The 14,756-nt window shown below is 33.0% G+C and overlaps 1 protein-coding gene across 3 annotated transcripts; it reads right to left on the bottom strand.

Annotated features, from left to right (window-relative positions):
• Positions 1 to 2,171: 2,171 nt before the first annotated feature.
• On the bottom strand, positions 2,172 to 9,428 carry LOC145559512 (lactoylglutathione lyase). 3 transcript variants are annotated; one of them, XM_081620928.1, is made up of 8 exons: positions 9,310 to 9,428; positions 8,863 to 9,003; positions 8,695 to 8,756; positions 6,514 to 6,574; positions 5,098 to 5,177; positions 4,928 to 4,998; positions 2,744 to 2,833; positions 2,172 to 2,442 (listed from the first exon to the last, which is right to left on the bottom strand). In XM_081620928.1, exons 2-8 carry the CDS (start codon positions 8,962 to 8,964, stop codon positions 2,342 to 2,344), a joined length of 567 nt encoding a protein of 188 aa, XP_081477054.1. In that variant the 5' UTR covers positions 8,965 to 9,003; positions 9,310 to 9,428; the 3' UTR covers positions 2,172 to 2,341. The 3 variants fall into 3 exon arrangements, with proteins under 3 accessions (XP_081477054.1, XP_081477052.1, XP_081477053.1); XM_081620926.1 differs by lacking the exon at positions 9,310 to 9,428 and adding an exon at positions 9,118 to 9,300; XM_081620927.1 differs by lacking the exon at positions 9,310 to 9,428 and adding an exon at positions 9,093 to 9,249.
• Between the last annotated feature and the right edge of the window lie 5,328 nt (positions 9,429 to 14,756).

The following is a 14,756-nucleotide window of genomic DNA, read 5'->3' on the forward strand; positions in this document are numbered from 1 at the left end:
ATCAGAGCTACGATCGTTGAAAAGATCTTGCACTGTGGTACATCTCTCGCACACATCGCTGGAATGTACAGCCTTTTCGGAGAGACGGTCTAACGATTTGTTGTAGCCGTAAGGATGATTCTCATCTGATTCGCCTGAACGCATTTGAAAATTTGACAACTGTTGCGATCCCGAACAAAACAATAGGGCAAAAGATCATTACTTTTTTGATGAACCCTAACACACAAACAAACCCTAAACAAAAACAAACAACTAAACTAACGACTCCACCATAGGGAGACGGACGAATATCCACACTACTTGTGTAGATTTATTGAAATTCAAATTGCAAAACTAAATAAAATTAAAGAAAAAGGGTCAAGATTTTGGAGAAACCCTAGAAGAGAGGAGGAGAGGAGAGAGAAGTTTTACGTATGAAACGAAAATTAGTTAGAAATCTACTAACAAGATATAAACAAAGATTTCAAATTATTAAAATTTTAAGTTTTATTAATAATATATTTAATTTATTTTTATTTAATTTGCATATATAAGTATTTGTTGTATTCTAAATGAAATTTTTTTTGAACCATTCACTATTTTAGTTTAGCCCTTCAACTAAATTTATTTTGGATAACAAACCGATGTTTATTGGTCTCGAGAGTAAAAAATAAAGGTAAAACACAACACTATAGTAAGGTTAAAATTGTCCAACTATTTAATTTTTTGAAAATATATCAATATGAATGTCTTTAGAAAGAGCATTAAAAAAAAATTTCACAGGTGTTTTCATAATACTTTTTTGATTTGTAATTTAAGAAATATTATCAAATGATATATATCCAATTCTTATAAAAAAAATCTTTCTCTTCATTAATGACTTACATTATTAATTCTAGTTACAAATTTTATTTATTAGTATCATAAATAATTGTTTAGTAACACAATAAATTTTGAACGCCAAAAAATGAAGGAGCGAAAAAGTCCCAAAATTAGCGCCATCATGAAATTCTTTCCCTCCCATTTTTCCCTCTCTTTGTTTTTGACTTAGGGTGATGTGTTAGTTTTTTTATTGGAAGTTTATGTAAGCCCCACATAAACCAAGTTTATGGGTCATCTCTCAGAAATGAAGGAAGTATTACAAGAAGAAAAGTAGTACAAATTTAAACTTCTAAGTGAAGAATATAGCCAGTAGCCATCAATTTCTTCAATTGGGATAATTTAGACACTCAACTATCATAATATTTCACCCAACTATGCCCCACTTCCAGGACCCAAACTTACAGGACTCATGAGGAGCAACTAGAACAACTCCTAAATGTTCTTGTAACTTTGATTACACTATCTTAAAAGTAGATCCTACCATTTTCAACCATCTTGCAACATCTATATATTGCTTCTAAAAATAATAGTTCAATAAAGATTTACCAATATATATGAACCACCTGATGACAATTTCACTACTGCAATGATGTGAAGAAACAGGTTAATCAGAAGTAGCCTAAATACAGGTGAACCAACACAAACTCGTGCAGTCCATTAGAAATGATATTGTTACTTGCTAGACATAACAAAAGTAGAGCCCCAAGTACCTACAACCTCGAATAACCCATTGATCTCACTTAGGCACAAAAATTAATGACCTTACGTTATTCAGTAGCAGCTTCCTAAATTGCTATCAAAGCCTAACACACTATCAAAGTATCAATGACATGAGCACTATACAACTTGCTAAAAAATCCACTCAGCTCTTGCAGCCAAGGAACAACAGTGCGTCAAATAATATCTAGAGAGCACCACATTAGATCCCTTGGACATAATCGATCAATTAAACAACCTAAAACACTTCAATCACCAAATGAAATGCTCTCAATTTTTGCAAGATTAAGCTGCCAAAACTTAGTCTCTTTAGGCCCATGCTCCTCAATCAACATTCATAATAAGAGCTCTTAATATATCGATTTAGTACTAGTTCAACTAACAATTTGAAATTTCATCAATGCAAACCCACTACCCACTTTGTGACCAGAATCAAAACTTTCTAGCCAGAGATATATACTTCCCCATTCTCTTTTGGGAAGTTCCAAAAATGGCAGCATTACTTTTTTGTCTTTGAGTTCTCTCAATCTAATACAACATTTCATGGGCCCCTTCCAAATACCTATTGACTCTCAACAACTCAAGAAAGAATCTAAGTGCAATCATAACAATCATATTTAAATAAGTTCAAAAAAAATAAGACAGCTATTTGAATCTCAAAATCCCAGTTCTGCATATAGCATGAAGTAAATTAGATAGTATATCTTCAATTAAACTTCATGGGATAACAAAAAAAGTAACAGAAAGCCCCTGAAACAACGCTTCAAGAGACATCACCAGCAGCACTTTTTATTGACTTAAGATCAAAGATTTCTATCCAATAGCCATCAGGATCCTTTATAAATGCGATCCCTTTCATTTTGCCTGCAAAATATTCACCACAAGAGAAGTGAGAAACCTACTCACTATTCAAAGTATCATAGCTGATCCTAGTGTAGTACCAACAGACACCATTCTCAATATATTACCCACATTACTATTTACAACATACAAAGTATTCAACCTTAAAAGATCAGATTTTGACAAACACAAGCGCAGGGCTTTCTTTTTTCTTAACATATAATCATATATTACACATGAAAAGGTGGCCAGCAATTCAGGTTATTTTCCTCAAACAAAATATGATAATTATAAGATGATCAAATTTATGAAATAAAAGACCCACCATCATCAGGCTTCTTTACAAACTCCACACCCAACTGTTCAAATCTCTCGCATGCCTTGTAAGTGTCATCAACGGTTATTCCTATGTGCCCTGTGAGCAAATACACATAAGATTGTTGCTAAGAACTTAACAGACATAAATCAAAGCTGAATGCATCAGGATAGACCGATAGAAAGAGCTACGAAAAAATGAGGCCAGTAAATGGAGAAGAAAATTGGTCGGAAACAGGGCAGAGTGGTAGATCCAAAAATTTTGAAATGGGCAGGATATAAATAACAAGAGAAAACAGATTTAAGGTTATTTTTATTATTTTTTTGCCACAATGAGGCCAAGGACCCCAAAACAATAAGGAATTCTGTTCTTAACATTAACCAACCATATATACAAATTATGATCACAACCATAATCAACCAACCACAACCTAAACTATTGACTGTACCTTCAGAAAAGCGAAGAATAGGAGAAATCCCCCTCACCACATTTCCTTAGTTCTTATTTCTTAATTTAGGGAAATATATGCAGTGATAGTATATTAGTTTAGTTAAACTGTTAAGAGTTAAAAGTGGAAATTCTTAATCATTATCAATCATTCGAACTTTTTATATTATCACTTACGTTTACATAGTGAACAAGGATTTGCCCTTAATTTAAAGAGTGACAAGTGCACCAAAAAAATTTAGCAAACATAGTTTTTGTATGAACGGTCTCATAGGGGCTTCAATTGATAACTACCATTAACACTAGTCAGAGTTTGCCCCAATAAAGAAAAAATCCTCATGATAAGTTGTATGATAAGTTTTGTGCTAACAATTAATGTATAAAGAGACTCAAGACGCACAAAAGTAACAGGGATTTCATTGCGCCTTAGGTCATTGAAATGACGCACACTAAACAAAAAGGAGAAGATGATTTTGGAAAAAAAAAAAAAGGTTGAGAGCCTCTAGTGTGCCAAATAAAATTGGTCTCACCCAGACCAACAAAGGTGTACGACCAAGTCTCCTTGCCCCTAGCCATGCCTTTTTATACACTGCGTCTTAGGAAACTTGTTGTCCACTAGATTTTTGCGTTTAGATACGAAAGTTATAAATTAAAAAAAAAAACACACACACACACAATTTCTGTCCTTCTTACATTGACCATCACTTCATCACTAAAAAATTGTACCAAAAAAGGTAGAATGAACTCAAGTCATTAATTATGCCTCGGTAAATTCTCATGTACATTGACCTTCATCAGTCTAAGAAAGAAAAATTAAATATAAGGCTAATAAAAACTTCATCATGACAAAAACACATTTCTTTTGAATTAAACACCTGGGACAAAGTAGCTTCACTTTTAATTCTTTTTCTTAGGGAAAACATTGTCTATTTGAAGTTTGAAACTATAACTTCACAAGTTCAAAAAATATCTTACATAAGAAGCTGTCAAACTACTATTTTAAGCATAGAAGCCAGAGTAGTTGACTTCTAATGCGGTGCACAAATTAACCGAATGACCAAATTGTCAAGCAAACTAGAGCCCTGAGAGTCTGACTCTGGTGATAGAGATTGTGGAGCTTAAGAGTGGTCTTGCTGATCCCTAATTAATACCAAGCATAAATCTACGAATTTTGTGGTTAACAAGAGGTGGTCTTATCTATATGGAAAATTCAGATTAACATTACATCACACAGAACCGCCTAGAAAACATCTAGAAACCTTACATGTAAGCTTCCCCAGTACATATTATTCACCATTGAGAAAATGTGTTTGGTTATTTCTATTATAATATGCACAAAGAGTTTGTCTCCAACAATAGCTTGTACTAAGCTACTAATCTACACAACTTACCAACCTCATTACAACCAATCCTACTTGACAAATTATTTAAACGTTTTCTTTTTCCCTCATATATGACATCAACATAAAAACAACTTTCTTTATGGGATAAAAGAATTGTTTCTCAGGAAGAGCAGATGGAGGTTGACATCATTTTATAAACTTTCTATTAAAGTTATACCACAATGCTATAGCAATACATGAATCATACTGGCAACTCATCTTGTACCAGTTCTCCAAAACAAAACAAAACAAAAAAGGCAAGAATAACTACAGCCGGCAGAGTAGAATAAAATAAATCCACAAGGATTCAAATATTTGTATCTCAGTCAAGAAACAAGACAAACTCAAGGGAAAAATATCATACCAAAGCCACGAGGCTCCGAGTTTCCATTGTGATAACCTTTGAATTCAGGATCACTCTCTGTGCCCCAGTTGCTGAGAAGTATACCGACATGTTAGAGGTAAAAAGTAGAGCAACAGTAGTAGCAAGCGATTGGTTACGAAGAATCATCAATCACAACATATAGCACTCACTGAGTAAGTTCAACTGTAGCTTTCTTACTGAAGGTCCAAGCAGTTCGGTCTAATGGATCACTAGGAGCTGAAGAAGGATCCTACAGCAAGAAAATCAAACATCAATACAGCTCATTGACTGAATTCAAGAATTTTGCTCTAAGATGAAAATGGTTCTCACTCAAGTTCCCTCCTAAATGTAAGTACCTTCAATATTGTGTCATCAAAGAGAAAATAGTTCGGGTGAAGAAAAGAAAATCAAGGTATTATTCATAGAAAATTATCCCCAATTACCCACTTTCATTTCCCCGTCAGACATATTTTATGATAGAGCTAAGCCAAAGCAGTGGGTTCTAAAAAGGCTTACAGAGGCCTTCCTGTGAGAAAGAGATATAAGAACCAGCTTTATTGCTTCAGCTTCTACTTATTTAGATATCTTGGTGTCTTACTGAGGCCCTTTTCATACAAGTCTTTTCTATGTTATTTGATCATGCCACCATAATAATTCTTCTTTTTGGTATCAAATCAATACGAAAGGCCAACATCCCGCTTTAGGTGGGAGCTTTTGAGTATGGTTGTAGGACTAATTCCAAAAATGCTCCAAAATGAAGAAGTTTAGCTATCTAACCGAACGTTCATTTCTTCTAAGACTACACTATTCTTAAGAAGTTGTTTTCTTTGCATTTTTTTTTTTGGGAGCAAAAGCACTTTGTGAGGTCCAGATGAGCTGGAAAGAAAGGGTTTCAACGACACAATGAATCTACAACAGTCATGAAGTGTGTAGCAAGACAGAAATTTACCTAACTACTTGTACTTAGGAGCCACCTTATCAAGTGATTTGCTTGCTATGGATAAAACTAATTTTTTTTATGGGCTAAGGCTTTTGGTGTTTTATCAGAGTTAATTGCACATATCCAAATAGACTATTAAGTCCTAGTTTGTAATCTCTCATTTAAAGGTAAGAAAAGGATAGTAAAAACAAACAAACAGAACGCATAAAGCTAAAGTAAACTAAGGCTATATTCACTTCACCTTACAAAAATAACATTCTGTAAAAATAAAAATAGAACACAAAGCTGAAGTAGATTAAGGCCATGTTCACTTCACCTTATAAAAATAATATTCAATAAAATAGTTTCACAATAAATTCAATTTAGTAGAAATTAGTAACCTTAAAGAAGAAATATAATAGAAAATAAGTAAAAATAATTTTAGTTTAGTTCATTTTAGTATAATTAATTTTAGTTTAGTAAAAATAATTTAAGTTCAACAAAAATTTCAATTCAGTAAAAATGGGACTAGCTGAATAAATAAACAAGGCATAGAACATTAATTTAGTCCTTCATCTCAGATTATTGGCAATTTTACTCGAAACTAAGGAAAATACTAAATGGCAAGCTGCAAATTACTTTAGTCAAAGATAGGCATCCCTATTACCTCATATCCCATGAAGTACAAGCTAAATTTCATCTCAGCAAAATCCAATCTCTTCAGAAGTCTGCAAAAATAGTACATACACTTTTAATGTTGGTAAAAACAATTTTATAAGCCTAGATTGAAATCTGTTTTAGTCTACAAATTGACAAATGGCAAAAATAAATAAATAAATAAGGGGTTAAAAACCCACAAGCAAAGAAGCTTAAGCAATACTAGTAAAAAATGAGGCAATCCAAGAAATTTTAAATTTAAGATTCGATTAACTAAATAAACTATCGCCACCAATATACTTGATCCAAAATGTTCCACCTGTCAGTATATAATCAAAAGAAAAAAGATCAAAACAACCAAAACTTCTAATCTAATTAATGATGTTTGGATTGCTTACAAGTTGCAACCATTCCAGACTAATAATTTGTCATAAGCTAAAAGATTGTGCACAATTATTGTCACTCGCTCAACCTGAGTTAATGATATTTTCTAACCCCAAAACAAAACTAACTAGTTTACAGTGTAGGTGTAAGGCAATATAATTTGCTAACTACCTACATTAATATGTTTGTTTACACAGGAGCAGGTGTTGTTCTTACTTTGTGATTCCTGACACACCTAATAACCAATAAGCAACTAGGCATTATTCATCTGCAACGCTAATTCATCTCAATTGCAATGTCATAAATCATAATGGTTCACTCTTTCTCCGTCATATTTATACCTACCCTAACCGTCCTCTAAATGCTCCATCCATTTTCATCTATTCGCCCCCCCCCCCCGGAATCTCTGTCCTACCCTTATCAATCTCCTTCACAACCTGACACCAAAATTGAAAAAAGGATACAGGTAACATTGGAAGGTGTCTTTACTAAATCCCAGGAAAACAAAATTCATGAGGCCAAAAATCCTGAAATACAGAAGGAGCTTACTTAAACATATTCACTTTTTGGATTTTAAGCTAGAAATCAAACAGGTTCTGTACTATGTTCATCATATTATTCATGAACAGGACAACAATCAAACTAGAACATTTCCAGTACAGATGGCTCTATACACAAAGGATGGTCATTATTCTCTTAGAATTGGACATCATTTTGGCAGCTGGAGGAACTTGCACAGCAGTATGACTTCTATTACGGCTAGTAACAGTGCCCTGGAAGATATGGGATGCACAGGTGCCCTCGAAAGGTAGGTCTATCTTTATCTAAACGCTTTGCAAAGGAGCCTTCCAAACAAGAGGTAACATTAATAAGTATATGTCCAGTGCAAATGCTTTGTGGCAGGTGCCATTGCAATCAAGACTGATATTCATACAGTGGGAGACTGCTCTGCTGCAGCCCAAGCATGGGAAGTAGCAAATCTAAAGAACTGCTTACTTACTAGCTAATATGCCTTACTATGAGACTACAACTTCTTGTGCATTTGAAGGGGGACAAGATACAGATATGGGCATTGTGTTGGAATACTTGTGTGCTTCAAAAGTAATGAATTAGCCCCACCTTGTTGGATGTTTCTATAGTAGTCAACTAGTCATCCTTAAAATAACTACTACTATACTCATACTAATGGTATCTAACTCCATTCCAACCCCCTTCTCATACCCACCTCCACCCCTAAGATACTAAATCCATTCCACCCTAGATTCAGACCCTAACTAGATACAAATCCATTCTAATTTCACACCAAACAAGTTTAGGCGTAGCAAGATATAGGATTCTCAATCCATACCACTATGGTATGGGCTCCCAGCCTCCCAATCCATTCCATTCCAATTTGTTGAGCCAAACAACCCCTACAAAATAGTATTCATCTACTTTTTTTAATTAAAAAAAAAAATCATGTTTATTCTAATACCATTAATTTTAAAAAATCATGTTTATTCTAATACCATTAATTTTGATTGTAAAAAAAAAAACCCAAAAAAATAAATAAATAAATAAACAAAAAAATCCTCAATTTTTCAAGTTTATTCTAATATCATCATCGTATAACATTGATAACTCAAAGTAACAATCAGCAACCAAATGCGGAAGTTCAATAATGATTTAAATCCATAGCATAACATAATTACAATAAAGTTTAACCAAGATATCCATAAAATTCCCAAAACTTTAAATCTTAAGGAGTCCAAGCACACAAATTGCAAAGATTATGGTTAATCAATAATCATCAAGCAAAAGAACTTACGACATGCCCAATACACGAGAGTAGAAATCCAAGCTCACTTTCGGGTCCTTAATTCGAAACATCTGAACAAAAACAAAAATCCAAAAAAAAAATAGTAAAATTCATAAATTAAACGCAATCACATCACAAATCAAATACAAAATTCACAATGTAAAGATCGAATTATACAGTTTGCTGCATAATATAGCCCTTGGTAGCATCATCAGGTGTTGAATGAAGGCCAGGATTGTTAGAAACAGCTTCCTTGGGTTCCGATGATGCTGCCGCCATTGATGAAGTGACTGAGAACGATCGAATTCCACTCCTTTGCTGCAAAAAAAAAAATGAATAATTAAAAAATAAATAATTAATTAATTAAAAATTGATGGTGAAATTTGAAATGAGGGTTTTGATTTTACAGAAGAATGATGATCCTAATTCAACCTGGGTAAGATTAGAGAGGAGAGAGAAAGAAGATGAAGAAGCTAATTTAGCAGAGAATTGGAAGGTGCTAGGAATTAACGAAGGGGAAATTCGAGAGATGAATATAGAAGAAGTCATTTGACTAATTTGAGTGATAACTGGTAAGTGGTAACAGTGTGTGATAGTGGATTCGTGGGTGCCTGGGTGGTTTACCTTGATGATCTCACAATTCACATTCACACCAACATTTTACATGTATTGTTCTCTCTTTTACTTATATATATTGGGTGTTTGGTGCGAGGAACAGTGATACAGATGTAAGAAGGATAAAAGGATTGGATAAGGATGTGATAGGATAAGATATACTCCGTATTACAATATTAGGTATTTAGTGTGACTGTGTGAGGGACAATAATACTTACTATGAAAGATAAGAGGATAGGATAAAGACATGATAGGATAAGATAGGACAGGATAAAGCTAAAGTATTCTGATTTATTGAAATTAACTAAGCTGAAATGAACTGAACTGATTGAAGGTGAACTAGGCTGAAGAGAACAGGCCCTTAGCCCCTTACTGTGTATCCTTTATTTGCTACTCCCTCCGTTTTTAAAGTGCTTTATTGGGGCTTTTTGCACTATTCACTTGACTTATTTTGATCAATGTTTGTGAACTATACGTAAGTAATAATATAATCTTGTTAGTATTTGTTGGAATCATCTCTATGTATAGATTATCGAGTAGTATTCAATCGTTATAATTTATACTTATTGATAATTAAAGATATTATTGGTTAAAGTTTTGCATCGGTATGTGTGCCAAGTTCCAATGGACACTAAAAAACTTAGAGGAGAGTATAAGTCATAAATAAGATAGAAATAAGCGTAGTATAACAAAGTTACAATGTATCCTATCTAGAGGTGGGCATCTCGTGCCTAAGTGCCTCGTCGTGCTTATTGGTGGCTTGTGTCGTGCTGCATTTTGGCGGGTTACGCCGTGTCGGGCCACTATTTGACGCACCTCAACCCACTGCACGGCATGACACACGTGTCTGTCGTGCAGTGTCGGGCCGGTCATCGTGTCTAGCGAGTATTTTTTTGAACAACTTACTATTTAAATAATTTTATTGATTTATGTTTATGTTATTTTATTATTATATTATTATTGTTCATTTTATTATTCTTTTTTTTTATGATACTTCTTTATTATTTATGTTATTTTTATTATTAATTTGTTTAAAGCAGAGTAGCTGTTTTGTACGGGTCATGTCGTGTCTGGCGTGTCGCATATCGTGTTGGGCTATGCCACGTGCCATGTTAGAGGGCCAAAGTACCATGTCGCCCGCGAGTTCGTGTCATGCCCATGCCGAATTTTCGATATTGTGTTCACGGCACGACCCATTCCTCGGTTATCGTGTCATGCCGTGCCGCTGGCGTGCTCATGTCGTGTTGTGCAATTTCGTGTTGGGCCCATGCCCAGTCTAATCCTTCCTAACATTATTCTTCTACTTTTTTTTTCTTTTCATTAAGAGGGGCTTTTCAATTATAATCTTCATCCCTCCCTCTTATACCAACCCCTATGGGGGTGTTTGATATGTAGGATTTTGACTTTTATGAGGTAGGAATAGGATAATTAATCCCCAATCTCCATAAACTCGTGTTTATAGGATGGGAATTAGATTAGAGAGTGGGAATAAGCTTGAAATTATTTACCTTATATTCCCACCATTTCATTATTACCTAGGGAGTAGGTAATAAAATGTTGATGGAAATTTTCTAACTAAGTAAAAGGCATAACTTCCCTTAACTTAATGACGCATATCATATTCAAAATTTAAAACTATAACAACTTGTTTGTTTAGAGGGATAAAGATAAAGAGGAAGGATTTGAAAGTCTTTTGTTTGTTTAGAGGGATGGTGTAATGAGGAGGTTTCCAGAGTTGGGATGGAGATCAAAAAGGGAGTTATGGTATAAGTAGAGCTAAGCAAAACTATCGAAAAAACCAATCCATAACCGTTCCAAAAATTAGGGTACCCGATTCGATAACCATAATGGTTCAAGTACCCGCTCCGATAATTTGTTATCGGGTATGGTTATTCTGTATCATTTTAAAATTAACGGTTACCCAACCAGATCCAATAAGCAATTTTTTGCTTTTTTTTTTTTCCTACTTAAATCTATTTTTCCAAAATCTAAACTCTTACTTTACTTCATAATCACTTTATAATATCAATTATTAGTAATATTATTAATAATTTGGTCAAAATCATGTGGTATTGTTGTTAATTAGTGTTAAATTATATTATAATAACTACATTATTTAGTTTGATTATCATTATTGGATATTTTATTGGGTACCCATTTATCGATCCGAAAATCCGAGTACCTGAATTCTGGGTACTCGAATTATTAGTTCGGTTTATGGAAATCATTTTTAGTGATATTGGTTATCAGTTACCCGAACTGTACGGGTACCCATCCTATGCTCACCCCAAGGTCTAAGGGATGGAGATTAAATTAAATGGATATACAAGACGTTTTCTATTCTTAATGCAAGTTAAAGAAGAAGAGTGTAAAGAAAGGATAGAAGTGTAATTATGTATTTTAGTTAGTTATCCCTCATTTCATTCTAATCCCAACCCATACCTAACAATGAAATATACTTTGTAATATTTATACCCTTATTCCACCTATCAATTCCACCTTCTTATCCTACCTAATCTCATCCCTCAAACCAAACGCCTCATAAGGATAATAGTAATTTGGCCTTTAATCCTAATTTAACCTGACTTATACGTCAAATAAAAGATTTACAATATTTAATAAATTTCCCACTTACCAATTCTCATTCCTACTTCCATTTTACATTCCCCACATTCTCATTCTCACTCTCAGATGCCCAAACATCCCGTCTAAGTATAGAAATAGAGGGATAAAGGGAGGGTTAATCTTTCTATCATCCCTTCTTAAATACCTATCCCTTTAAACAAGCATATGAATTATTATATTTCTTTCCCAAAATCCCTATCCCTATTCTTTTATCCCCTAAACCTGCTAGTTTTGTTTAGTTCACATGAGAACTGAAGCTGTAATTCATGAAAAAAAAATGTTTCCTTCATGAAATTCCTTAATTTGTTTGGTTTTGACACTAGTTTTGACAATGGAAAATTGAAATTTTTATGAATTTTGATTGGCCAATGAGGCAATAATTCTAATAAAAATATAAATATTAAAATCAAGTAATCCTAATACTTAGCCACTAAGTGTGCCATACATTGACTAACAAACTAACGTTTGAATCAATATCCCAACACACCCCCTTGATTCAAACTTACTGAACTTAACTACGGACTACCAAGATACAAACAACCATGACCACGAACATGCAAACACGACTTTAACTTGACACTTTAATCTCAACACGACTCGTAACTACACTTTTGACTCGACTTTAGAAAAGCTTGCTCTCTTCTTCTTCAACCTTTTGAGCATAGTTGCTTTGTTTACCACCTTGCTCATCTTTTTGTTTATCCCAACAACGATCTTCTTTGTGACTGTAGACACCAAATTTTGATACCACTTTTGTAATTATCACTATTATTATCTTTTATTATTATAGTTATTGTTTTTACAAATAATTACTATTATTTTGCCAAATATTTTTATAACTAAATGACGTTTTTTTTATTATTTAAAACGAAGAAACGAGTAATAATAATGATATTTATTCATAATTTCCCAAATACATGTTACAATGTGTACTTCTAAGCTAATAAATTACAAACTATTGAACAGTGGCAGAACTAATAAGGCACAAAGGGTAGCATATGCTACCCCTGGAAAAACAAAGGGAAAAAGTTCAAAGAGACATGTTATCTTATATAACCGGTCTCTTAGAGTTTGCTATAACAAAAGCCAAGAATCCCGCTTCTTTCCAAGTTAAAAAAAAAAGAGACATGTTATACAAAACAGGTCTCTTAGCTAGGTTCTAAACTTTTCTTTTTATGATTTCCTTAAGAGATATGTTTATATAAAACAGGTCTCTTAGGTTCAACCTTTTTTTTTATTTTTTATTTCCTTGTTAAAAGAATAAAGACCTGTTTTATATAAACAGATCTCTTAGATTTTTCTTTTTTGAAACAAATTAACTATAGCTATATTTGTACCTAATATAATTGTTGTAAAAAGTCTCATTTAAGTTATAAAAACTCACAAATTAGTAGAATCTTAAAATTTTAAATTATGAAATATATATACTTATACTTTAATTATTTTAATCACCGTACGTAATACCAAATATAATAATAATAAAATATTATCCTTAAAAACTCCTTCTTTGATAAAACTTCTTCCCATTTTTGTTGCACATTTCAATGCACATATTTAATTGGTAAGTAATTAATATATTTACTATTTAGTTTCATTTGAGTAAATCAATAATTTATATAAATAAAATAATTTTATAGTTTTATATTTATTTTTGAATAGTAAATTTGGAGGAATACATACAAAAATATACTATTAAACCTATGAAATACTTTTTAATTTGATCATTTTCATAAATGGAATATAATTTATTCCATATTCGTTAAATGAAAATTCATCTACAAAAATGAATTTTTAAAATGTAAAGGCTAATGATAATACTGGTATATAATATAGAGTTTTTTTTTTTAATTTTTATTTTTTCCCCTTATTATTCTATGCTACCTCTAGTTAGAATTCCTGGATCCGCCACTGATATTGAAGTACAGCTAACACCACATGCATTTTTACCCTACTCCACCGAAGTAATTTTCGGGCTTTACTTGAGGATTAGCAAGTAAATTAATGCAGCCATTAGGAGGACCACTAGCCCCACAATGTACATGAAGTACACCCGTATCATCCTTATGTCTTTCTCAAAAGTAAAGACAACCTGATCTTCTTGGTTATCTTGCTTGAAACATGTGGCCGAAATTAATGGTGGTTTTTGTTTGGTTTTTTCGGGTAAGGAGGGAGATGGAAGAAGATAGAGCTAAGTGGTGAGTGGAGATTTTGGATAAGGTAATTTTTCTTTTTATAGTAAAAGTAGGTATTTTATATTGCATTTTTATACGTATATGTATAATAATCGTATAGTATAAAATACAATATTTTTTGTCTCGCTAGGGGAATGTGTCATTTTCTGTATAACCAAGCATTGTTTACTCCTTTAGAGTATGATAAGTATATTCGTATGTTCATTTAGAGTATTAGAGTACTTTTTTTTTAGTGATTTTTACGATTTGTGTAACACTCCATTATATGGCCAACTTACCTATAAAGTCCAATACTCCAAAAATTCATGCCCAACCAAGGTAGGGAAATGACAAATACCCTTTCCTGCAATAAGATTGCCCTACCTATATAAAAGTACTAACATTGTAATATTAAAAGAGCCCTTTTGGTGTGCACTTTTTACTACTATGAGCCACATGCTAAGATGATTTTGTTTTTCCCTCAATTTATATCCGAACCAGTAAATTCCAGATTGGCTATCTCCACTAATATTTAAGATCATGGTGAGAGTATGGACGTGAGTGATTTATGGAAAGCCACAAAATGTGTTGTATGGCAAGTAATGCTCTGAATAGTGTTTCTTGTTATCGACAGTGGTTGTTCTTGTTGTTATTCTCCAA

The sequence above is a fragment of the Chenopodium album genome, chromosome 9, assembly GCF_948465745.1.
Source record: "Chenopodium album chromosome 9, dcCheAlbu1.1, whole genome shotgun sequence".
NCBI classification, from domain to species: Eukaryota; Viridiplantae; Streptophyta; class Magnoliopsida; order Caryophyllales; family Amaranthaceae; genus Chenopodium; species Chenopodium album.

Bases quoted from the DNA above. Each gene is read 5' to 3' on its own strand.
- LOC145559512 (XM_081620926.1), bottom strand. From the start codon at position 9,234: ATGACTTCTTCTATATTCATCTCTCGAATTTCCCCTTCGTTAATTCCT. The intron at 9,004-9,117 runs GTTGAATTAGGA...TTTTTTTTGCAG, and splicing joins TCCTCTCTAATCTTACCCAG to CAAAGGAGTGGAATTCGATC. The intron at 4,999-5,097 runs GTGAGTGCTATA...TATACTTCTCAG, and splicing joins GCTACAGTTGAACTTACTCA to CAACTGGGGCACAGAGAGTG.